The sequence below is a fragment of the Schistocerca gregaria genome, chromosome 3, assembly GCF_023897955.1.
Source record: "Schistocerca gregaria isolate iqSchGreg1 chromosome 3, iqSchGreg1.2, whole genome shotgun sequence".
NCBI classification, from domain to species: domain Eukaryota; kingdom Metazoa; phylum Arthropoda; class Insecta; order Orthoptera; family Acrididae; genus Schistocerca; species Schistocerca gregaria.
This window is the reverse complement of record NC_064922.1, coordinates 894,437,248-894,463,428: the sequence shown is the minus strand read 5'-3', so window position 1 is coordinate 894,463,428 and position 26,181 is coordinate 894,437,248. Positions and strand designations below refer to the sequence as shown.

Sequence of the window (26,181 nt, the reverse complement as noted above, 5' to 3'; positions counted from 1 at the left end):
TGTAATGGGCTTGGCTATTCTGTAGGTACAATCACTACGCAGTTAGGGTGATCTGTATTCTTTATGAATAAATTAGAACTTTTATAACGTCCATACGAGTTTACTTCTACCAACATCCTAGCCTTGTACCTTCACACCAGGGAATTTAACATCTTAGCCAGATCAAAAGTCTCCCTCTCAATTAGGTCAACCGGCTAATTCCCGTTTACGAACCGTGTCGCTCAATCCCTCGCAAAACCCACGCTTGGGACGCGACAATACTCAACTAGTAACTAAATGAAGTATGAAAATCTATGCTTCAGATTAGAGATGTTGGGTTTGCTGCACTAAGCTGTCACTCATTTATATAGTATTGTTATTTCAAGTCAGTTCTCAATTCTAGTGAGTTGATCCATATAACCAATACTGATATTTGGTCCTTCATGGAGTCATTTACACCAAGAACATATACTTTATAAGTCTGAGCCATTGTTACTATTTCTGAATTAAGGCAGTGCCTTCACAAAGGAACACCAATTAAGAGTTTGATAATTCAGTGTCCCTTGTAACTAAGTACATGGCCTTTTGAAACAAGCAGTGCATTTCATCATGGGTTCATTAAGTCAGCACGAATGTGTTATGCTGAAGATTAATGGGAAGATGGAATAACTAATGAGGAGGCAATGAATCCAACAAATGGGGGGAATAAATTTGTGGCATAAAAAGGGATTGGTTGATAAATTAATTGTCAGCCAGGTAATAGGGGGGAGAGGGGGAGAGGGAGAGGGAGAGGGAGAGGGAGAGAGAGAGAGAGAGAGAGAGAGAGAGAGAGAGAGAGAGAGAGAGAGAGAGAGAGAGAATTGGGGGAGGGGGGGGGGGGGATTGTACAAAGAGACTATAAGTTGGTTCAAATGGATGCAGGTTGCAGTAGTTACACAGAGATGCATAGGCTTGTAGAGGATACACTGTGCATAGCTGCATAAAACCAGTCTTAAGTGAAGATGACAAATATATCTTATATGTTGCCCTGTTGCCCTCATGAGTTACAAAAGAAAGGAGAACACAAAAAGACAAATCAATAATTAAAAAAGAAAATGGTATAATAACCAGGAAAATTTAAGTAATTTTAACATTTCCAACTGCGACAGCTTAAATCTCATTAACACAAAAAATCATGTCTCATTTTATAAAACAATAAAACTAGGATGGAACATGTGGTTTCTGACGAGGGCTATTTCGCTTAAAATTGTTCTGCTTTAGTAAGGGCTGCTACAGTTTCAAAATTTTACTCACTCTCGGGGACAATAATTTGTGCAGTTGCGTAGTATGAACTCAAATTATAAATGGTGTACCACATCTCACTTTGCAAGCATAAAGGAAACCACTAACATAATGGAAGTACAGTCCTGCAATTAGGGAGTGCAGCAAAATCACACTGACATGGTGCAGAACAGCCAAGAATTGCCTCATCTCTCCCACTTTTACCTGTTGCTCATTTATACCTGTAAACAATAAAGAAAAAGAATTCTTTCCACTTTTGTCTATTTTTTTCTCAATCTTTGGGCACTGTGAACAACTCTCTTTGTAGCTGTGATAACTCATTTGTAACAATAACTACCTGTTATGTAGATCTACGCAGAACGTATAACAAAACTCATAAAACAATAAGAAATAGAGATTACAACTGAAGTTTTCTTCAGCCATAATCAACAATGGGCTTGAAATTTTTCATTTTTTCTGGTGTCATTATACCATGCAATGACTGAACCGAAACTTTAAGAATAGCTCCCACATATTACCAATTTAATCAAAGATTTTGCAGCTATATTTTCTAAACTGAGAAAATTTTACATGACTATTCTGACACAATATAGTAAAAGCAGGCAAATCATTTGTGACTTTTTTTCTTGGGAAAAAAAGAAGAAGAAATTACAATCGTCAGTAATTACATTTACAAAACTGAAAGGAACAAATGAATAAGCTGTTTTACCTGTTGCTAGAGCAGCTTGCAGTATAGGCATAAGCTCTTGTAGTGGTGTTACATAATCCATTAGAGCTTTATTATGTATGTATATAATGGCATTATACAATCCCTGAGACCAACACAAGCCCATTACTTGATGAATATCAAGTGATGCAACGTCCATATGCACCAAACATTCTTCTAAAGTCTGTCAGAAATAGAAGGGATAATTTTTAGAAGCAAATAACTTTCATCACTTTTTAAAAGCAGCATGACAACAGTAATCTACAGTATGTGAGTTCAAGTAGAATCATCCTGACTATAGTTTAAACAGCTAAACTTTATAAAGTGACATCCACAAACTGCTCTTGTTCATGGTATAGAGCAGATTTTGGCAATGGGTGTCTTCTTTATCCTGCTAACATACAAATTAAAGTCTGTGGACAATGTTACCTTCACATTATATTGTGTAATACTGTTTGACTGCATTTATTTCCAGCGATTAAAAATAAAAATACATTGTTATTAAAAAACTGTAATTAACATCTGTTAACTAACATTTCCATTTGTTAATATATATGTGGAATTTATTTGACAGTAAAAAACCATAGTTGCTACTACAGAGATTTGAACGAGCAACTATACGATTAAAAAACTTCTGTGATATGCAGTGTGGCACCAGTGAGTACCATGTTCAGCTAGAATTTATTTTTACTTGACATAGCTCAAATCTTCTCTCTTCTTGTATTATTATTATTATTATTATTATTATTATTATTTACAATTACACCATATTGCTTTTAGAAACTGATGTCCAGACAGTGACTTTAAAACCCTGTAACTATGAAGCAAATCTAAGAGGGCCAATTTCTAAGGTTACACCTTACAGCAATTAGGGCAGCAAAACACACACACACACACACACACACACACAGAGAGAGAGAGAGAGAGAGAGAGAAGAGAGAGAGAGAGAGAGAGAGAGAGAGAGAGAGAGAGAGAGAGAGAGAGAGAGAGTCTTAAATAATACCATTGATAAACATTGTTTGTAGAAGCTACAGTGGAAAATCAGGCACAAGTACAGGGTGTTTCAAAAATGACCGGTATATTTGAAACGGCAATACAAACTAAACGAGCAGCGATAGAAATACACCGTTTGTTGCAATATGCTTGGGACAACAGTACATTTTCAGGCAGACAAACTTTGAAAATTACAGTAGTTACAATTGTCAACAACAGATGGTGCTGCGGTCTGGGAAACTCTATAGTACGATATTTTCCACATATCCACCATGCGTAGCAATAATATGGCGTAGTCTCTGAATGAAATTACCCAAAACCTTTGCCAATGTGTCTGGCGGAATGGCTTCACATGCAGATGAGATGTACTGCTTCAGCTGTTCAATTCTTTCTGGATTCTGGCGGTACACCTGGTCTTTCAAGTGTCCCCACAGAAAGAAGTCACAGGGGTTCATGTCTGGCGAATAGGGAGGCCAATCCACGCCGCCTCCTGTATGTTTCGGATAGCCCAAAGCAATCACACGATCATCGAAATATTCATTCAGGAAATTAAAGACGTCGGCCGTGCGATGTGGCCGGGCACCATCTTGCATAAACCACGAGGTGTTCGCAGTGTCGTCTAAAGCAGTTTGTACCGCCACAAATTTACGAAGAATGTCCAGATAGCGTGATGCAGTAATCTGAAAAATGGGCCAATGATTCCTTTGGAAGAAATGGCGGCCCAGACCAGTACTTTTTGAGGATGCAGGGACGATGGGACTGCAACATGGGGCTTTTCGGTTCCCCATATGCGCCAGTTCTGTTTTTTGACGAAGCCGTCCAGGTAAAAATAAGCTTCGTCAGTAAACCAAATGCTGCCCACATGCATATCGCCGTCATCAATCCTGTGCACTATATCGTTAGTGAATGTCTCTTGTGCAGCAATGGTAGCGGCGCTGAGGGGTTGCCGCGTTTGAATTTTGTATGGATAGAGGTGTAAACTCTGGCGCATGAGACGATACGTGGACGTTGGCGTAATTTGGACCGCAGCTGCAACACGGCGAACGGAAACCCGAGGCCGCTGTTGGATCACCTGCTGCACTAGGTGCGCGTTGCCCTTTGTGGTTGCCGTACGCGGTCGCCCTACCTTTCCAGCACGTTCATCCGTCATGTTCCCAGTCCGTTGAAATTTTTCAAACAGATCCTTTATTGTATCGCTTTTCGGTCCTTTATTACATTAAACCTCCATTGAAAACTTCGTCTTGTTGCAACAACACTGTGTTCTAGGCGATGGAATTCCAACACCAGAAAAATCCTCTGTTCTAAGGAATAAACCATGTTGTCCACAGCACACTTGCAGGTTGTCAACAGCACACGCTTACAGCAGAAAGACGACGTACAGAATGGCGCACCCACAGACTGCGTTGTCTTCTATATCTTTCACATCACTTGCGGCGCCATCTGTTGTTGAAAATTGTAACTACTGTAATTTCGAAAGTTTGTCCGCATGAAAATGTACTGTTGTCCCAAGCATATTGCAACAAACGGTGTATTTCTATCGTTGCTCGTTTAGTTTTTATTGCCGTTTCAAATATACCGGTCATTTTTGAAACACCCTGTAAATAAAAAAAAAACGAGTTTCAGTGAATTGAAAATTCTTGTGTTAATTTTAACATATATTATTATTATTATTATATTCGTGTATTAAAATTGAACAAGAATGGGCAGACACAATGAATGAAAGGAACTACAACTGAATTAAGAATGGTGGAGCTGGAATGAGGAACGAGCGACCACCCAAAAAAGGAACAAGATCAAGGAGGGAATAATGAACGGTGGAACTGGAACAAGACTGGCCGAATAAAACCAATGTGTGAACAACAAACAGCGGTACTGGAACGAGACTAGCTACACGAGATTGAGGTGGGAACAAGACCAATCTGAAAAGAATGGTGAGCAACTGTTTCTTAGAAGTTATTCCTCAGTCCTTTCATTCAGTTTCTTGAACTTTGGACCCATTCTTTTATGAACAATGCACCTCTAGAATAGACAGTACTGTCTTAATTGACTGCTTTTACAGCTTACAGATGTTTCTTTCACTGATGTATACAGCACTTCTGCACTATCTGTGTTCGAATATTGTTAATAATTTTGTGTCAAAGGTGAAAGTGTGTTGTGACAGGCTGATCTGTAGTGCAGCCCAAGGTTTACGTAATACTGCAAAGTGACAATTTTGTTTTGAGATGATGAAGCCGAAGAGTGTGAATATAATGTGGTGACAGACTGATCCGTATTGTAGCTGGGTGTCTATGTTAATGTGAAAGCTGACAGCTTCAGTTTTCATTACTTTATCTTTATTTACATCCAGAATCTCACTGTATCTATACCAATGACAAAAATGCTTAGACGTGGTAAAAGTACAAAATGAAAACTCAGGGTTCAATAATTTATTATGTATCTGTGCGTATCTGCCCTGGTAAACAAAGTGTTTCTCTTCAAAAATACAGTTTGATCACACCCCAATGTGACCGCAAGACCACGAGCTGTGGACAAAGGGGGGTGGGGATAACAGGGTATGGGTGAGGGGAGAGAAGAGCGGTGTATGGAAGAGTGTGCAGGGACCAGATGTACAGCTGCAGGACAAGGCTGCCAGGTGCAGCATCGGGAGAGGCAGGTTGGGGGAGGGGAGAAATGGAGAGGTGCAGAGGGGGGAAGAGATCAGTGGGTGGGTTAGCAGAGTGTGACATGAGCGGACGTCAATTGGGAGGAGGTGAGCGGGCAGAGGAGGCAGAAACTATTGGATGGAGGGTACGGAGACAGTAGGTTATTGTAGGTTGAGGTTGGGATAATTTTGGGAGTGGAGAATGTGTTGTTTGTGCAGTTCAGAAAAGCTGGTCGTGGTGGCCCAGATTATGAAGCAGTTGTTTAAATCAAGCACATTATATTCAGCAGCATGTTGTGCCACAGATGCCCCACTTTGCTTTTCGCCACAGTTTGGCAGTGGTCATTCATCCTGGTGGACAGCTAGTTGGTAGTATCACCAATCTAAAAAGCTGTACAATGATTACAACAGAGCTAGTATATTACATGGCTGCTTCCACAGGTGGTCCTACCTCCACAGTGGGGTAAATTGAAATAACAATTCTAAAACAATACAATGGAAAATCTGAAATAGAATAATGACAATATTATGAAAACGATAGATTGCTACTCACCATATAGTGGAGATGCAGAGCGGCGGCAAAAAGACTGCTACACAAGTAAGCTTTCAGTCAGAAGGCCTCTTTTGAACTAGACAAAACACTCGCACACACAAAACACTCGCACACACAAAACACTCGCACACACAAAACACTCGCACACACAAAACACTCGCACACACAAAACACTCGCACACACAAAACACTCGCACACACAAAACACTCGCACACACAAAACACTCGCACACACAAAACACTCGCACACACAAAACACTCGCACACACAAAACACTCGCACACACAAAACACTCGCACACACAAAACACTCGCACACACAAAACACTCGCACACACAAAACACTCGCACACACAAAACACTCGCACACACAAAACACTCGCACACACAAAACACTCGCACACACAAAACACTCGCACACACAAAACACTCGCACACACAAAACACTCGCACACACAAAACACTCGCACACACAAAACACTCGCACAAACAAAACACTCGCACACACAAAACACTCGCACACACAAAACACTCGCACACACAAAACACTCGCACACACAAAACACTCGCACACACAAAACACTCGCACACACAAAACACTCGCACACACAAAACACTCGCACACACAAAACACTCGCACACACAAAACACTCGCACACACAAAACACTCGCACACACAAAACACTCGCACACACAAAACACTCGCACACACAAAACACTCGCACACACAAAACACTCGCACACACAAAACACTCGCACACACAAAACACTCGCACACACAAAACACTCGCACACACAAAACACTCGCACACACAAAACACTCGCACACACAAAACACTCGCACACACAAAACACTCGCACACACAAAACACTCGCACACACAAAACACTCGCACACACAAAACACTCGCACACACAAAACACTCGCACACACAAAACACTCGCACACACAAAACACTCGCACACACAAAACACTCGCACACACAAAACACTCGCACACACATGACCACTGTGTCTGGCTGCCAAATCAAGACTGCAAGCTACAGTGCATGAAGTGAGAAGCAATGTTTGGTGGGTGTAAGGAGGAGGCTGGAGTGGGCAGGGGGAGGGATAGCAGGGTATGGGTAGGGGAAGGGGACAGCAGAGTGCTGCTCGTGTGACATACAGGAATGAAGTGGGGAGAGGGCAGTGCAGCTAGATGCAATCAGGTGAAGGGGCTGGCTAGATTGGGGGAGGGGAGGGGAGGGGGGGTGGTTAGGTGTAAGAAAGGGGGGAGGGGGCAAAGCGGAAAAGGAGAGAAGTAAAAAGACTGTGGATGCACTGATGAAACAGAAGGCTGTTTAGTGCTGGAGTGGGAAAAGGGAAGGGGATAAGTGGGTGAAGGACAGTGATTAATGAGGGATGAGGGTTGAGGCCAGGTGGGTTACAGGAATGTAGAATATGGTATATTACAGAGAGAGTTACCACATCTCCAATTTGGAAAAGCTGTTGTTCACAGGAAGGATCCATATGGCACAGGCTGTGAAGCAGTCACTGAAACTCAGAACACTGTATTTAGCAGTGTGATCAGCATCTGGGGGTCCGACTGTTTCTTGGCCACAGTTTGGCGGTGGCCATTCATGCAGACAGACAGCTTGTTATTTGTCACGCTCACGTAGAACACAGCTTAGCTTGTAGATCTTATGATTGGTTTCACAGGTAGCCCTGCCTTTGATGGGATAGGTGATGCTTGTGGCTGGGCTAGAGCAGATGTGCCTGGACAGGCTTATATGTATGGGACAGGTCTTGCATCTAGGTCTATTTCAGAGATATGAGCCATATCGCAAGGGGGTTGGGAGCAAGGGTTCTGTAAGGATGGCCCGAGGATATTGTGTAGGTTCAGTGGGCAGCACAATACCACTATGGGAAGGAAAGGGGGGGAAGGGGGGGAGAAGGGAGGGAGAAGGGGGGGAAAGGGAAGGGGGGGAAAGGGAAGGGAAGGGGGGAAAGGGAAGGGAAGGGGGGGGAAAGGGATGGGAAGGGGGGGAAAGGGATGGGAAGGGGGGGAAAGGGATGGGAAGGGGGGGAAAGGGATGGGAAGGGGGGGAAAGGGATGGGAAGGGGGGGAAAGGGATGGGAAGGGGGGGGGAAGGGGGAAGGGGGAAGGGGGAAGGGGGAAGGGGGAAGGGGGAAGGGGGAAGGATAGTGGGTAGGACATTCCTCATTTCAGGGCACAACAAGTGGTGGTTGAAACACTGGCGTAGAATGTGATTCAGTTGCTCCAGCCCTGCATGGTACTGAAACATGAGGGGAAGCACTCTGTAGCCAGACGGTGGGACTTTGGGAGGTGGTGGGTGACTAGAGAGAATGCATGGGACATCTGTTTCTGTACAAGGTTAGGTGGGTTATTATGGTCTGTGAAGGCCTCAGTGCGACCCTATGTATATTTTGAAAGGGACTGTTCGTCACTGCAGAACTGATGGTCATGGGTGGCTAGAAAAAGGCTGTATGGATATGACTTCTTGGTATGGAATGGGTGGCACCTGTCGAAGTAGAGGTATTACTACCCACCAACCACCAGGAGTCTTCACTTCAATGGCTGCTTCATAGCCTGTGCTATCTTGATCCTTCCTACCAATACCACCTTTTCTGAATTGTGCAGGTGAGAATTCTCCCTGCAGTATATCCTACATTCCTATAACTGGCCTGACCTGAACTTGCAATACTCACTGTCCCTTACCCACCTATCATCTTCCTTGTTCCCACTCCAGCACTACACAGCCTTCTATTCCACTACCACACCCACTTTTTTACTTCTCTCCTTTTCTTTTCTCCCGCCCCCGCCCCCCCCTCCCCCTCCGCTGCCTACTATCTAACCTCATGGCTGCACTGTCCTCTTACCACCACATCTCTCTATGCTCCCACAAGCAGCACTTAACTGTCCCGTTCTCCTTATGTGATCCTGCTATATCTGCCTCTCACCACTCACCATCCTAGCCTAGCCTCTCCTTGCCCACACTACCCAGATTGCTTCTTCCATCATGTGCTGTAGCATGCAGTCTAGCGTCAGCACCCAGAGACAGTGGTTGTGGTCATGTGTGTGAATATATATATATATATATATATATATATATATATATATATATATATATATATATATATTAAAAACAAAGATTCCAAGACTTACCAAGCGGGAAAGCGCCGGCAGACAGGCACATGAACAAAACACACAAACACACACACAGAATTACGAGCTTTCGCAACTGGCAGTTGCTTCGTCAGGAAAGAGGGAAGGAGAGGGAAAAATGAAAGGATGTGGGTTTTAAGGTAGAGGGTAAGGAGTCATTCCAACCCCGGGAGCGGAAAGACTTCCCTTAGGGGAAAAAAAGGACAGGTGTACACTCGCACACACACACACACACACACACATATCCACCCGCACATACACAGACACAATATGTGCGGGTGGATATGTGTGTGTGTGTGTGTGTGTGTGTGTGTGTGTGTGTGTGCGCGAGTGTACACCTGTCCTTTTTTTCCCCTAAGGGAAGTCTTTCCGCTCCCGGGGTTGGAATGACTCCTTACCCTCTACCTTAAAACCCACATCCTTTCATTTTTCCCTCTCCTTCCCTCTTTCCTGACGAAGCAACTGCCAGTTGCGAAAGCTCGTAATTCTGTGTGTGTGTTTGTGTGTTTTGTTCATGTGCCTGTCTGCCGGCGCTTTCCCGCTTGGTAAGTCTTGGAATCTTTGTTTTTAATATATTTTTCCCATGTGGAAGTTTCTTTCTGTTTTTTATATATATATATATATATATATATATATATATATATATATATATATATATATATGTGTGTGTGTGTGTATGTGTGTGTGTGTGTGTGTGTGTGTGTGTGCGTGCGTGTGTGTGGCCTTTTGTGATTCATCATCTCAACTATAGCAGCAATCTATCCTTTTCATATTATTTGCATTGATCCTACAATTGTGAATTTTAACTGAACACACAAATCAGAAGACAAAACAGCTGTGAAAGTACTATTAGTCTATGGAAAATTGTAATGAAATACTAACCTGTTGTTATAAATTAAGAGAGAATGGAAAAGAAATTACAGACACTGAGGATCAGTGAAGAAGCTTAGGGTAGTGGTGGAAGTGGGATTGGTGGTGGTGGTGGTGGTGGTGGTTGTAGTAGTAGTAGTAGAGACAGAATATTAAAACACACATGAGCAACATAAAATTATATTGGCTCCAAATTATCCAACTTGTACACAGACAGACAGAAAGCACATAGCATAACCAAATCTTAACAAACATACATTTTTCTTCTTTACTAGGGCTAGCCCTCTTACTGGCGTAAGGTCTGCTTTTGTCTTGCATCTAGCAGTGGCTTGCTTCTGTGACCATTTGCTGTTCCAATCACTATAATTTCACCAGCCTACAGCACACAATACATCTGTGTATGCTGTGTGCATGAACAATTTAAACTTTTTGTTTTTCAGTTTATTTTGACCATTCGTATGCTGAGACTTAAAATTCCGCTTTCTTGTTCTCAGCCGATACCAGTCAAGACTTCTGGCAAACGTGTACTGATGTCTAAAACTGCTTGCTTTTGCTACTGAACAGCATCACATTTCAATCTTTCTATTTTTAATTTTCATGAAAATTGGTATCCACTGCCCAGAAAAACATTCTCATGAGTTTTTTTTCTTTTTTTTTAAATCAGAAAACTCACTCAGTACTCTACTGATAGAGAAAAATCAATATGCACAGTATTTTGTACAAGCAAGGGAAGAGTAAAGTAAACCTCCATTCACAGGGCAGTTCAATAGGGGCATGCGTCTTTAATTATAAACAGGACAATGTGTCTTCTGTAAAATGTTCAGTGTGAATTGTCACTCTACAGCAAGAAGGGTTATCAGCATTGGAAGCTGCCCGTCGAATCCAGTACACTGCAATGATATCACTTGAACATTCATCCGTTTGAGAGACAGGGAAGATCTGCCTTGTAATGGTTGCCCATAATCAACAACAACAGCTGATGGCCATTTCCTGCAAACTATGGCTCCTAGGTATCCCAAGGAAAACGCAACAGAACCATATGCTTTCTTTTTAGAGATAATGGCGACAAACAAATTGATAGACACAATTTATGTACTACATAAATGTCTCAACATGGTCAATTTGGTATTTATATGTCCATTATTAACAACAGCACAAGTCCTCCAGCACCATGGAAGTTAATTTGAACCAATGGTGTCTGTTTCTCTTCCTCAATGAGTGTCGATTTCTGTGACACCTGGTGATTGTCATGGATGAGTGTGGATGTGACCAGGTACAATGTGTGTCTCAAGTGTACAGTCTCATGGATTCAGAAGGCAAAACATAGGCCAGTCATGTTTTGGACAGGTATTGCGTACAGATGCTGGATGCCTCTCATCACTATCAAGGATAATTTGAGGGCTTCACTATCAAGGATCATTGAGGGCTGTGTTAGTACTGGAACAGGATCCTGCACTCTACTATGCAGCTTTACTGCCAGAATTCTGTTGGTGAGTTAGTCTCAAGACAGTAGTGCACAAGTACACCATACGCATCTATTCAACACCCTCCCTTCAGGAGGCAGGAATCAACTGCATCAACCCTCACAAACTCTGCCACCACTGACAGGTGAGACAGGTTTGAGCAAAAACATCTTTATCACATTGTGCCAAGTAGAATCCACATGTTTTCACGAAACAGGGGTTGGAGCAACAATGTACTGAATGTTAACCAGCAGCAGATTTTGAAAGATTTGAGAAGAGGTACACTTTCATTTTGGTTACTATTTTATTTCACAGTAAAGCTATCTTTTTTGTTCAATGGGATTAATTCTTTCACTCCCAGCTTACTATGAATAGAAGCCTGCATTTTCTCATATACTGAGGCATCAAAGAAACTGGTATAGGCATGCTTATTCAAATACAGAGATATGTAAACAGGCAGAATATGGCACTGCAGTCAGCAATGCCTACATAAGACAACACGTGTCTGGTGCAGTTGTTAGATCAGTTACTGTTACTACAACGGCAGGTTATCACGATTTAAGTGAGTTGGAATATGGTGATATACTCTGCACATGAGTGATGGGACACAGTATCTCTGAGGTAACGATGAAGTGGTGATTTTTCCCATACAACCATTTCACGAGTGTACCGTGAATATCAGAAATCTGGTAAAACATCAAATCCCCAACACTGTTGTGGCCAGGAAAAGATCCTGCATGAATGGGAACAATGACGACTGAAGAGAATTTGTTCAACGTAACAGAAGTGCAACCCTTCTGCAAAATGCTGCGGATTTCAATGCTGGGCCATCAAAAAGTGTCAATGTGCGAAACATTAAACATAACACCATCGTTATGGCCTTTTGGGGCTGAAGGCCTACTCTTATTCTCTCGATGACTGCACGACACAAAGCTTTATGCCTTGCCTGGGCCAGTCAACAATCAATTTGAACTGTCAATGACTGGAAACATGTTGCCTGGTCAGACAAGTCTTGTTTCAACTTAAATCAAGTGGATGGATGTGTACGGGTATGGAGACAATCTCATGAATCCATGGACACTGCATGTCAGAAAGAGAATGTTCAAGCTGGTGGAGGCTCTGTAATGATGTGAGGCGTGTGCAGTTGGAGTGATCTGGGAGCCCTGATATGTCTAGATACGACTGACAGGTGAAATGTATATAAGCATCTTGTCCAATTACCTGCATCCATTCATGTCCATGGTGCGTTCTGATGGACTTGGGCAATTTCAGCAGGGCAATGCAACACTCAACAAGTCCACAATTGCTACAGAGTGGCTCCAGGAACACTCTTCTGAATTTAAACACTTCCACTGGCCACCAAACTCCTCAGATATGAACACTATTGAGTATATCTTGGATGCCTTGCAACACGTTGATCAGAAGAGATCTCCACCCCCCTCATACCCATATGGATTTATGGACAGTCCTGTAGGATTCATGGTGTCAATTCCATCCGGCACTACTTCAGATACCAGTCGAGTCCATACCATGTCGTGTTGCGGCACTTCTGCATGCCTGCGGGTGCCCTACACAATATTACGCAGGTGTATCAGTTTCTTTGGCTCTTCAGTGTTTATGCAAGGGACACCAAGCTTCTTTTTGAGCAGTTTTTGTTACATGACTACACAGTGAGTGGACCTTTAGTGCAAAAATTACACACAGTCTGGAAGACTGTAAACTGAGTCTTTGAAATGAGGAACTAATAGTCACAAATTAATATTTAATTCTTTTATTGACGATCAATTTTTATATTACACACAGCAGCTGACCAAAGTGACATATATCAGTCTCAGTGAATGCATTGCAAGGGTACGTAAACTTCTGACACCCACTAAAAAAATCCTTGTCTGTTGCACAGCAAGACAGGCAGTTACAATCCTATCCATCACTTCCTTTTAAATTTCTACAGAGGTTTCATAAATTAGTGATTGTGTAATCCCACAGGGAAAAAAATACCACCAACATCAATGGACAAACATAAGCAATTTACAGATACATGCTTTATAAGCATTGCTCATTCAAGACCTTGTATTGCCTGAAATATACATTTCTGGCCACTGGTTCCCGATTTAGAAATACTCAGTATTTCATACAGTGGAAAAATCAGGTTGAAATAATATGAATTAGGAGGAACTGAACAGCAGACAGGCACATTTAAAAGCAGACAATTTTTCCCCTATATCAAACAGTCTACTTTTAAATCTGACTGACTGCAGTCCAGTGTCTCCTTAATGTGGGGAATAGCTATTTATATTATATAAATTCATATTATCAATGCACAGTGTATGGACCTCTAATGCCTATGTAATTGTAGGATACCCTGTACAGCCCTATGGCCAGACAATTTGTCATACCTGTTTCTGATACTCAAAATGTAGATCACATGTTTTTGTATGTGCATTTATCAAGAAACTCAATTTGCTCAAGTTAATCCACTATTGGTTCCAGTAGCCACATTGTCTTCTATGAAGTAACCCACAGTTGGCAGTCTATGTCTTAACACTTCCCATATCAACACAAGGGACATTGTGTACATTTTTAGGTTAGAATCAGGATGCAGGCACTCTCTTACAACTGAAGTTAAAATAACAAAAAACGCCCACATAAGTGTTTAAGAAGACACAGAAAAGTAAGGGTAGCTTATTTCATGTCAGTAATAGAGGGTAGAGTAATAATACACAACTTTTTGCCTGCATCAAAAATTTACAGAGCTCTGGAAAGACAGAGATCACCTACCTGAGCACCACATGCATAAGTGATTAGAAAAGCTAAATACAAAATAAATAAACGGCAAAATGTGTTTCAGTTCTACAGCAGGGTTTCTCAAACTTTTCCTCTGACAGAACTTTGAGCATCTTGGTACTTTAATGGAATATGTTGTTTTTGAAGGTTAACAAAATTTTAAAAAAAAGAGATAATTTGTTTTATTCAGTGATTGCATAATTTTAAATCATAACTCACAACACACAAATCATAATAAAATTTTCAATGAATGAGTATCACGAAATGTAGAGAAAAAATAAATACAAATATGCTATGTTATTAATAACATTATGAGAAGCACAGTTGCCACTCACCATATAGCGGAGATGCTGAATTGCAGACAGGTACAACAAAAAGACTCTCACAAACTTTTTGTTGTGCATATCTGCAACTCAGCATCTCCGCTATATGGTGAGTAGCAACTTCCCTTCTCATAATATTCTTACATTCCATCCTGGATTTCCCATTGTTCCATGTTATTAATAGTTCTTTTGCATAGCACTTATACACTTCCCGCAGAAAACCAGTGTTTGGCAGAACAGAGTTTGGGAAACACTTTCTACACGATTAATATGGTGCTTCTCATTTATTGCTATGTTGTCCTGCATAAAACTGACAAAAGAATTAGTTAATATGTTAAGTGCAAAAGACTAACCATTACCCATGGATGCACTTGTTTATCAGTAGTTTTGCTACGATTAGTGATGGTAAGTAAGCAAGCTCCTGTATGTGCAATAACGTCGACTGCCCCCATATGTCTGCCTGGTTGGATAAGCATAACTTGTGATGCATGCCCCTCCAACTCCTGCAAACCACGACAATGTGGCAATCACAGCATTTCTGCCGAGTAGTGCATGCAGAGGGGCATGGGCAGGCGCATCCATCTATGCATCAGGATATCTAAGTAGCTGCAGTTGTTGCTGTCTTCAGTCCAGAGACCGGTTTGGTGAGATCTCCACGCTACCCTATCCTGTGCAAGCCGCTTCATCTAGAAGTACCTACTGCAACCTACATCTGTCTGAATCTGCTTAGTGTAGTCATCTCTTGGTCTGCCTCTATAATTTTTACCCTCCACGCTGCCCTAAAATACTAAATTGGTGATCCCTTGATGCCTTAGAACATGTCCTACCAACCGATACCTTCTCCTAGTCAAGTTGTGCCACAACCTCCTCTTCTCCCCAATTCTGTTCAATACCTCCTCATTAGTTATGTGATCTACCCATCTAATCTTCAGCAGTCTTCTGTAGCACCACATTTCGAAAGCTTCTATTCTCTTCTTGTCTAAACTATTTATCGTCCATGTTTCACTTCCATACATTTCTACACTTCATACAAACACTTTCAGAAAAGTCTTCCTGACACTTAAATCTATACTCAATTTTAACAAATTTCTCTTCTTCAGAAAAGCTTTCCTCGCCTTTGCCGGTCTACATTTTATATCCTCTCTACTTCCACCATGATCAGTTATTTTGCTCCTCAAATAGCAAAACTCTTCTACTACTTTAAGTGTCTCATTTCCTAATCTAATTCACTTGGCATCACCTGATTTAATTCGACTACATTCTATTATCATCATTTTGCTTTTGTTGGTGTTCATCTTATATCCTCCTTTGAAGACACTGTCCATTTCATTCAACTGCTCTTCCAAGTCTTTTGCTGTGTCTGACAGAATTGCAAAGTCATCGGCAAAACCTCAAAGTTTTAATTTCTTCTCCATGCACTTATTTCTACTACAAATTTTTCTTTTGTTTCTTTTACTGCTTGCTCAATATACAGACTGAATAACATCAGGGATAGGCTACAGCCCTGTCCCACTCCCTCTCCAGCTGCTGCTTCCCTTTCATGCCATCTGGTTTCTGTACAAACTGTAAGTAGCCTTTCGTTCCCTTTATTTTACCCCCACCACACTCAGAATTTGAGAGCGAGTGTTCCAGTCAACATTGTCAAAAGCTTTCTCTAAGTCTACAAATGCTAGAAATGTAGGTTTGCCTTTCCTTAATCTATCTTCTAAGATAGGTCATAGGGTCAGTAGTGTCTCACATGTTCCAACATTTCTATGGAATCAAAACAGATATTCCCCAAGGCCAACTTCTACCAGTTTTTCCATTTGTCTATAAAGAATGTGTGTTAGTATTTTGCAGCTGTGACTTATTAAACTGATAGTTTGGTAATTTTCACGTCTGTCAACACCTGCTTCCTTTGGGATTGGAATTATTATATTCTTCTTGAAGTCGGAGGTTATTTTGCTTGTCTTGTACATCTTGCTCAGTAGAGTTTTGTCAGGGCTGGCTCTCCCAAGGCTATCAGTACCTCTAATGGAACATTATCCACTCCCAGGGCCTTCTTTCAACTCAGGTCTTTCAGTGCTCTGTAAACTTGTCACACAGTTTTCTATTTCCCATTTTCTCTTCATCTACGTACCCTTCCATTTCCATAATATTGCCCTCTAGTACACTGCCCTTGTATAGAACCTCTATGTAGTCCTTACACCTTTCTGCTTTCCCTTCTTTGCTTAGAATTGGTTTTCCATCTGAGCTCTTCATATTCATACACATGGTTCTTTTTTCTCCAAAGGTCTCTTTAATTTTCCTGTAGGTACTATGTATCTTACCCCTAGTGATATATGCCTCTACATCCTTACATTTGTCCTCTAGCCGTCCCTGCTTAGCCATTTTTCACTTCCCATCTATCTCATTTTTGAGACATTTGTATGCCTTTTTGCCTGCTTCATTTACTGCATTTTTGTATTTTCTCCTTTCATCAATTAAATTCAATATCTCTGCTGTTACCTAAGTATTTCTACCAGCCCTCATCTTTTTATCCACTTGATCCTCTGCTGCCTTCACTATTTCATCTCTCAAAGCTACCCATTATTCTTCTATTGTACTTCTTTCACCCATTTTTGTTGATTGTTCCCTAATGCTCTCTCTGAAACACTCTACAACCTCTAGTTCTTTCAGTTTGTCCCAGTTCCATCTCCTTAAATTCCTACCTTTTTGTAGTTTCTTCAGTTTTCGTCTACAGTTCATAACCAATAAATTGTGGGTAGATTCCACATCTGCCCCTGGTAATGTCTTACAATTTAAAACCTGGTTCCTAAATCTCTATCTTACAATTATGTAATCTCAGTGTCTCCAGGCCTCTTCCACATATACCACCTTCTTTCATGATTCATAAACCAATTGTTGGCTATGATTCAGGTATGCTCTGTGCAAAATCCTACCAAGTGGCTTCCTCTTTCATTCCTTACCCCCATTCCATATTCACCTACTACTTTCCCTTCTCTTCCTTTTTCTACTACTAAACTCCAGTCACCCAAGACTGTTAAATTTTCGTCTCCCTTCACTATCTCAATAATTTCTTCATCATCTGCAGAGCTAGTTGGCATATAAACTTGTACTACTGTAGTAGGCATGGACTTTGTATCTATCTTGGCCACAATAATGTGTTCACTATGCTGTTCGCAGTTGCTTACCCGTACTCCTATTTTTTTATTCATTATTAAACCTACTCCTGCTTTACCTCTATTTAATTTGTATTTATAACCCTGTATTCACCTGACCAAAAGTCTTGTTCCTCCTGCCACCGAACTTCACTAATACCCACTGTATCTAACTTTAACCTATCCATTTTCCTTTTAAAATTTTCTAATCGACCTGCCCGTTTAAGAGATCCGACATTCCACGCTCCGACCTGTAGAATACCAGTTTTAATTCTCCTGATAATGACGTCCTCCTGAGTAGTCCCCACTTGGAGATCCAAATGGGGGACTATTTTACGTCTGGAATATTTTACCCAAGAGGATGCCATCATCATTTAACCATACAGTAAAGCTGCATGCCCTTGGGAAAAATTACAGGTGTAGTTTCCCCTTGCTTTCAGCCGTTCGCAGTACCAGGACGGCAAGGCTGTTTTGGCTAATGTTACAAGGCCAGATCAGTCAATCATCCAGACTGTTGCCCCTGCAACTACTGAAAAGACTGCTGCCCCTCTTCAGGAACCACACATTTGTCTGGCCTCTCAACAGATACCCCTCCGTTGTGGTGGCACCTACGGTACGGCTATCTATATCAATGAGGCACGCAAGCCTCCCCTCCAATGGCAAGATCCATGGTTCATGGGGGACTCAACATTATATTATGTGCAACACATTAAAAATTTTTTACCATGGTTTACATTCATTATGCAAAAAAAAAGTCCATTCCCTACTTTGTCATCTTAACAGTTGACATGTTCCCCCCTTCTAAAGTAGACTATGTTCTTATCCGAGTCCAAACTATATCCATACCTCATTTCCTCAAAACTGGTTCTCTAGTCAGTCACAAAAATGTAACAGAGTTACTTTTGCATTTATAATACTGATATGGATTACATTCTAGCATCTTACTCATGTAGAACTACTAATATGGGAAAATGACAGATTGTTACATGTACTACACAGAATAAAAGTTCAAAAACACAGACACACGTAGAGTTTGCTGTGACCAGCACACAGAAAGAAATATATGCTCGTGTATTAATACTGAAAAATATTTTACCATTAATTATAACCATACGTAGATACTCACTGGGGAATTTTAAACTGTTTATGAGGAATATAGTCCCCTTACTATGCTATTTGTCAGGCAGCTGCAAGCAGTTAATACCTATGGTGGCTTTTAATGTAGATTTTCTTAAGAATTCTGGTAAGAGAAGTGATCTGGAAATATTATTTGTATCCTATAATTTGGTCTCAGTAATTCACTTTTCAACACAGGTGGATAAGACAGTAGAAGTTGAACTGCCAACATTTTCTTCAACATAGCTCAAAGGAATAAAACAACTGTACACCCAGCACAGTAAAGATAGTCTACTGCTGAAATCACAAAAATTAATGACTCCAGAACAAACGTTTTTAGCCCTCCCATTACCAAGCTTTTCCACACCTCTGTTTTACCAAGTGGGGTATTTGGACAACCCCAAAAGAGTTTTGTGTTTTATTGTAATATTTGTTCTCAGATTTCATTATTTCCATTGAATGGGTTTATTTAGTATTGAAAAAACAGCTTTTCAGGTTATTAGTATTTAATCAAATCACAGATACAAAGTACAATTTTTTTTATATCTTTCACTAAATTCAGTACTCAACGAACAGAAAATTAATAATCTATGTACCTGAACAGTCACTGCAGTAAAATATCACAAGACTTGTTTCAACTTTTCAGTCAAGTACATTTTTGCACTGCATACACTTCACAGTAACAGTTTCTTCTCTGTGTATATTACAAACAGGTTTCTTGCATGTTATACAACATAATCTTGCTTTCCGATCTTCGTTTCTCTTGCAATCTCGACATCGTTGTGGCGTTGGTAACTTTGAACACTGGGTCTGGATCACTGCTGTAGAAATTGCAATACCACAAGGTTTGCAGTGCATCTTGTACATATTTATGAAGACCGTTGATATTTTTGGCTCTTTCTTCCATGTTGCCTTTGCTGAGACCAAATGCCAGTTCTGTCATGAAGAGTTTACGTCGGCTTCGGTTATTCTTCTGCCATTCAGGAAATCTTTGAGTGTAGAGAGTATATGCATTCAGTGCTGCAATATCTATCATTTCCATGAAGATTCTTAGTGGCCACCGCCTCGTTCCTCTAACACAACTGTCTTCTCTTGTCATTTTGTTCCCATTATTTACAGCACCTTTGGTTTTGTTCTAGTGCAGTATGATTTTGCGTTTGTGTTCACTTTCTTCACCACTCACTCATCTCTCATTATGCTGAACAGAGAGTAGTATTACTGCCTTTCCCTTCTTTGGAACATAGGAAACTAGGGCCAAGTCATTTGTGAAACCAAACATTGAAGAGTGGACTTCTCTCTTTCTGTTTGGCAAGAATTCCTTCGGAATCTCTTTCTTATTGGAACACAAGGTACCAACCAATGTTTTGTTTCGTTTTAGTAGTTCAGCAGCCAATGGAAAACTGGTGAAAAAAATTATCAGTTGTTACACCATGACCGTTATTCAGAAATGGTTCCATCAGATCCAAAACAACTCTCTGTCCCTGATTCACTTCCCGAGTATTGTCCACCATTCCTGTGTAAATTTGGATCCGTAGTAAGTAAGATATCTCCACATCAGCAGAAACCCAAATTTTAATGCCATACTTGCCAGGCTTGCTCTTCATATAATCCCTAAAAGGGTAGTTTCCTCAGTATGTTGCTAATTGTTCATCAACAGTCATGTATTCATAAGGATAGAAGTTCTTGCACTAGTAATAATGAAATTTGTTGAACACTACCCTGATGGCTTGTAGCTTGTCCTTGGTTTCTTCAGTTCTCTGTGCTCTTATGTCTCTGTTGTCAAATCACTAAAATTTCAGTATGGACAAAAATCGGTTTCTTGACATGGCAGATGAAAAGAATGGTTGCCGAAAGGCAACATTACCTCTCCACAGATTGGAAGCACTTGTGTGATGTCAACGAGTTCGACCAGCCCCTATTAGAATTGCTAGTACAGCGTACACTTCAGTTGCATTTATCTCTCTCCATGTCATTTTGTTCGAAGAATGAGCTGCATTCAATGAAGAAATTACTCATTTGGCTTACCTGTTCGTTTCTTCTACAATGATGCTCATGATTTCCAGTGAGATAAATAATAAAAATGACTCTGTTATTGTTTTGATTGTTTTTCCATCAATCACTGAGCCAGATGTTACGATCAAAATGTTGCAACTTCCACGCAACTTCTTCCATGTATACAGCCTTCTTTTATGATTCTTGAACCAAGTGTTAGCTATGATTAAGTTATGCTCTGTGCAAAATTCTACCACACGGCTTCCTCATTCATTTCTTACCCCCAATCCATATTCACCTACTATGTTTCCCTCTCTTCCTTTTCCTACTGTCGAATTCCAGTCACCTATGACTATAAAATTTTCGTCTCCCTTCACTACCTCAATAATTTCTTTTACACTCCTGGAAATTGAAATAAGAACACCGTGAATTCAATGGCCCAGGAAGGAGAAACTTTATTGACACATTCCTGGGGTCAGATACATCACATGATCACACTGACAGAAACACAGGCACATAGACACAGGCAACAGAGCATGCACAATGTCGGCACTAGTACAGTGTATATCCACCTTTCGCAGCAATGCAGGCTGCTATTCTCCCATGGAGACGATCGTAGGGATGCTGGATGTAGTCCTGTGGAACGGCTTGCCATGCCATTTCCACCTGGCGCCTCAGCTGGACCAGCGATCGTGCTGGACGTGCAGACCGCGTGAGACGACGCTTCGCCCAGTCCCAAACATGCTCAATGGGGGACAGATCCGGAGATCTTGCTGGCCAGGGTAGTTGACTTACACCTTCTAGAGCACGTTGGGTGGCACGGGATACATGCGGACGTGCATTGTCTTGTTGGAACAGCAAGTTCCCTTGCCAGTCTAGGAATGGTAGAACGATGGGTTCGATGACGGTTTGGATGTACCATGCACTATTCAGTGTCCCCTCGACGATCACCAGAGGTGTACAGCCAGTGTAGGAGATCGCTCCCAACACCATGACGCCCGGTGTTGGCCCTGTGTGCCTCGGTCGTATGCAGTCCTGATTGTGGCGCTCACCTGCACGGCGCCAACCACGGATACGACCATCATTGGCAACAAGGCAGAAGCGACTCTCATCTCTGAAGACGACACGTCTCCATTCGTCCCTCCATTCACGCCTGTCGCGACACCACTGGAGGCGGGCTGCACAATGTTGAGGCGTGAGTGGAAGACGGCCTAACGGTGTGCGGGACCGTAGCCCAGCTTCATGGAGACGGTTGCGAATGGTCCTCGCCGATACCCCTTGAGCAACAGTGTCCCTAATTTGCTGGGAAGTGGCGGTGCGGTCCCCTACGGCACTGCGTAGGATCCTACGGTCTTGGCGTGCATCCGTGCGTCGCTGCGGTCCGGTCAAAGGTCGACAGGCACGTGCACCTTCCGCCGACCACTGGCGGCAACATCGATGTACTGTGGAGACCTCACACCCCACTTGTTGAGCAATTCGGCAGTACGTCCACCCAGCCTCCCGCATGCCCGCTATACGCCCTCGCTCAAAGTCCGTCAACTGCACATACGGTTCACGTCCACGCTGTCGCAGCATGCTACTAGTGTTAAAGACTGCGATGGAGCTCCGTATGCCACGGCAAACTGGCTGACACTGACTGCGACGGTGCACAAATGCTGCGCAGCTAGCGCCATTCGACGGCCAACACCACGGTTCTTGGTGTGTCCGCTGTGCCGTGCGAGTGATCATTGCTTGTACAGCCCTCTCGCAGTGTCCGGAGCAAGTATGGTGGGTCTGACACACCGGTGTCAATGTGTTCTTTTTTCCATTTCCAGGAGTGTATCTCATCATACATTTCATCAATTTCTTCATCATCTGCAGAGCTAGTTGGCATATAAACTTGTACTACTGTAGTAGGCGTAGGCTTTGTGTGTATCTTGGCCACAATAATGCGTTCAATATGCTGGTAGTAGTAGCTGACCTGTACTCCCATTTTTTTATTCATTATTAAACCTACTCCTGTATTACCCCTATTTGATTTTGCATTTATAACCCTGTATTCACATGACAAAAAATCTTGTTCCTCCTGCCACCGAACTTCAGTAGTTCCCACTATATCCAACTTTAACCTATCCATTTCCCTTTTAAAATTTTGTAACCTACCTGCCCGATTAAGGTATCTGACATTCCACGCTCCGATCCGTAGAACGCCAGTTTTCTTTCTCTTGATAACGACGTCCTCTTGAGTAGTCCCCACCCGGAGATCCAAATGGGGGACTATTTTACCTCCAGAATATTTTCCCAAGAGGACGCTGTCATCATTTAACTATACAGTAAAGCTGCATGCCCTCGGGAAAAATTACGGCTGCCTGTTTCCCCTTGTTTTCAGTGTTATATCTAACCAAATGGATAAAGGAAGTTTTATTTAGTAATCAACCAACGTAACCACATGAAATTCTTCTCACTGGGGAAAAAAAATCAAGCTGCAGTTCCCAAGAGTCAATCTTAAGTCTGCTATTGTTGTATACATAAATAATTTTCGATTTAATACATAATGAGCAGAATTAGCTCTTTTGGCAGAGGACACTAGTTTGTAATCAATTCAAGCATACCTACAGCAACAGAAGAAATGGTAAACAATGTTCTTAAATATATCACTGACTGGTTTTCGGCGTGAAGTCACTCTCAATCGAAAAAAGGAGACAACATATTCAGTTTTGTAAGTGTAAAGGACCTTCATCATTGGTAGGTGTTACACACGGTGAGGAAATGATGAATTGGGAGCAAACTTCATAATTTTTAAGTGTCCACACTGATGAATATTTAAACTGGAGAAAGTACATTCTGGAACTCTAAAATAAGTTAGTTCAGTCACTTTTGCACTTAGCAGATCTTGGGTACAGAGAAATCAGTAAGTTGACATATTTTGCACATCTTCATTCAATAACATCATAAGGAATAATGTTCTGGTGTAACTCATCCTTAAGGAGCAGCCTACATTGCTCAAGAAATAACTTACGAATAATATGAAGTGCTCACCCACAATCCCCACGCATCTGTTTAAGGAGTTAGCCATTTTGACTACTGCTTCACAGTATATTTATTCCCTAACGAAGTTTGTTGTAAATAATCCATTGCAGTTCAAAGTAGCAATGACTTGCATAATTACAATACAAGAAAAAAAAAATGACATTTATTATTTCAAATTAAGGTTGTCTTTAGCACAAAAAGAGGTTCACAACACTGAAACCAAAATTTCTGATTACTTGCCCTGTTACAAAATGTGACAGATGGCAGAGTAAAATTTAAAAACAAAATAAAAAAGTTTCTGTTTGGTAACATCTCCTAGTCCTTAGAAGAATTTCTATTACCACAAAGTGTAAAGGCAGTAGATAAGAACTACTAACACACATCTGTATATTTAATAATAAAAAACCAATAATTAAAAAATGTCAGCACACACCCACATATTTGCAAACTAATTTATTTACACGTAAAATGACTTGTTCCATATCCATGCATTCTCTATGATCGGATGAAACATATCTGCTCTATTGCCTGCAACCCTCTCCCCTTAAAATTGGAAAAGAAAGTGGGTGGATGATATGAACCACACTCAGGCTAGCCTCCTCCTCTTCTTCTTCTTCTTCTTCTTCTTCTTTTAATCAAGTACACAGATTTAGTCTGGGTTGGGTTAAGCTTTCTGTCGTATAAGTCAGCCTAATGTGCAGTGCATACACTACACGTTAGACAACATAAAAAGATCTAAGCTGACACACAATGAAGTTTATAGCTCTATCAACATTCAAAAAACTTCAATGACTAGAACTAACCTGTAGATTGCCCATATTCTCATAATGAGAAACAAATTGCTGGCTTATGATGGGTGGCACGTGACGCAATCGATCATTCAGCAACCATGGTTCAAGACTTTCCAAATAGACAGCTTTCATTACTTCGTCATTACTGCAGGCATCCCACAACTTTCCAAACAGCAAGTCCCTGCCATAGAAGTAAACAACCAACTGTAGGGCAAAATAACTTTATTATTCTCTGTACGCCTATTTTGAACTTTTAAGGAAGTGATACATAAATATCTCTTGAGTGGTGGCAGCATGATTTTTAAAAAGAGAACATAAAATTATTACAGCACACAACGTTTTCTGGAACTGGTCCTCTTACAGTCAGCAGCACTGAGAACAGTCATATCAGTCATGTCACAAACAGCAAAATTAATTTTTAGTCATGAGCAATTATATATTGCAAAACAATTAAGATTATTTATTTTGTTATCTTTGTGAAAGTGGCCAAGCTAGTCCACATCTGGTATTGGTTGGTTGAGGTTTAAGGGATTACAGGCGAGGTCTTCAGTCCCTTGTTCAAATGGTATTTCATTTGGAGTTACTGACGAGTGGCAGAAATTTGATAAAATTTTGAAAGTGTATAGCAGTGGAAGTATCAAGACACTGAAAGCACTATTGGTGCCAGAGCTGAGAAATAATTTACGGCAAGCTCAGAGCAGATGAGGAGTCTCATAGGACTCAGCTAAGGCAAGAGAAATCTTAGCTCAGCCACTCCCTGCCAACCTGAATAAGAGCAAAATCAATTACAGAGTAAAGAACACCTTTTTAGCTGTGATATTTATAATAGTAAATGTGAAAAGGCTGAAAACATAATGAACATCAGCTGGACTGACAATAATAAAAAGGCGAGAGAAAAAAGTCAGGTCTGTAGATGGGTGTGGCTACATGAGTGTCAGCCAGGGATCTGCATGCAATGGGGACCATCATTTTCACAGTCCCACCCAAAATCCATTTTAGACAGTATGTTAAAGAGACAGAACAGCACTCAATATTCATTGGAATGATAACCCTAAAATGGAAAACATGGTGTGGCAGAAAAAAAAGGGGCTAACTGCCTCTAAGAGCAATTAAAACAGTGTAAAAGAAGAATGACCAAGGAAACTGGCAAAAGAAAAAGGATCAAGAGTGCACAGACTAAGCATGCAGTGGCAGATGCCACACTCCCAACCACCCTGCCCCCACCACGAAAGTAGTTTAAAATGTCATACTTAAGAATAAAAAACACTTTCACTGAGAAAATGGAGAACCAGTTACACTGTGCGTGAGTCATCTGCCAATATTCAGGCAAAGACTCCAGGATGCCAGGCTTAGCAGGCAGTGCCAAAATCAGATGC

At 41.3% G+C, this 26,181-nt stretch overlaps 1 protein-coding gene across 2 annotated transcripts in view; it reads right to left on the bottom strand.

The window, feature by feature from the left end:
- Positions 1-26,181, bottom strand: part of LOC126355142 (vacuolar protein sorting-associated protein 8 homolog) — a 204,863-nt gene that overhangs the window by 105,207 nt on the left and 73,475 nt on the right. For both annotated transcript variants that reach the window (XM_050005329.1, XM_050005330.1), the window contains exons 11-12: positions 24,818-24,986; positions 1,970-2,150 (exon numbers count right to left, since the gene is read on the bottom strand). In XM_050005329.1, the coding sequence (XP_049861286.1) occupies positions 1,970-2,150; positions 24,818-24,986 (350 nt within the window). The remainder of the gene's footprint in view (positions 1-1,969; positions 2,151-24,817; positions 24,987-26,181) is intronic.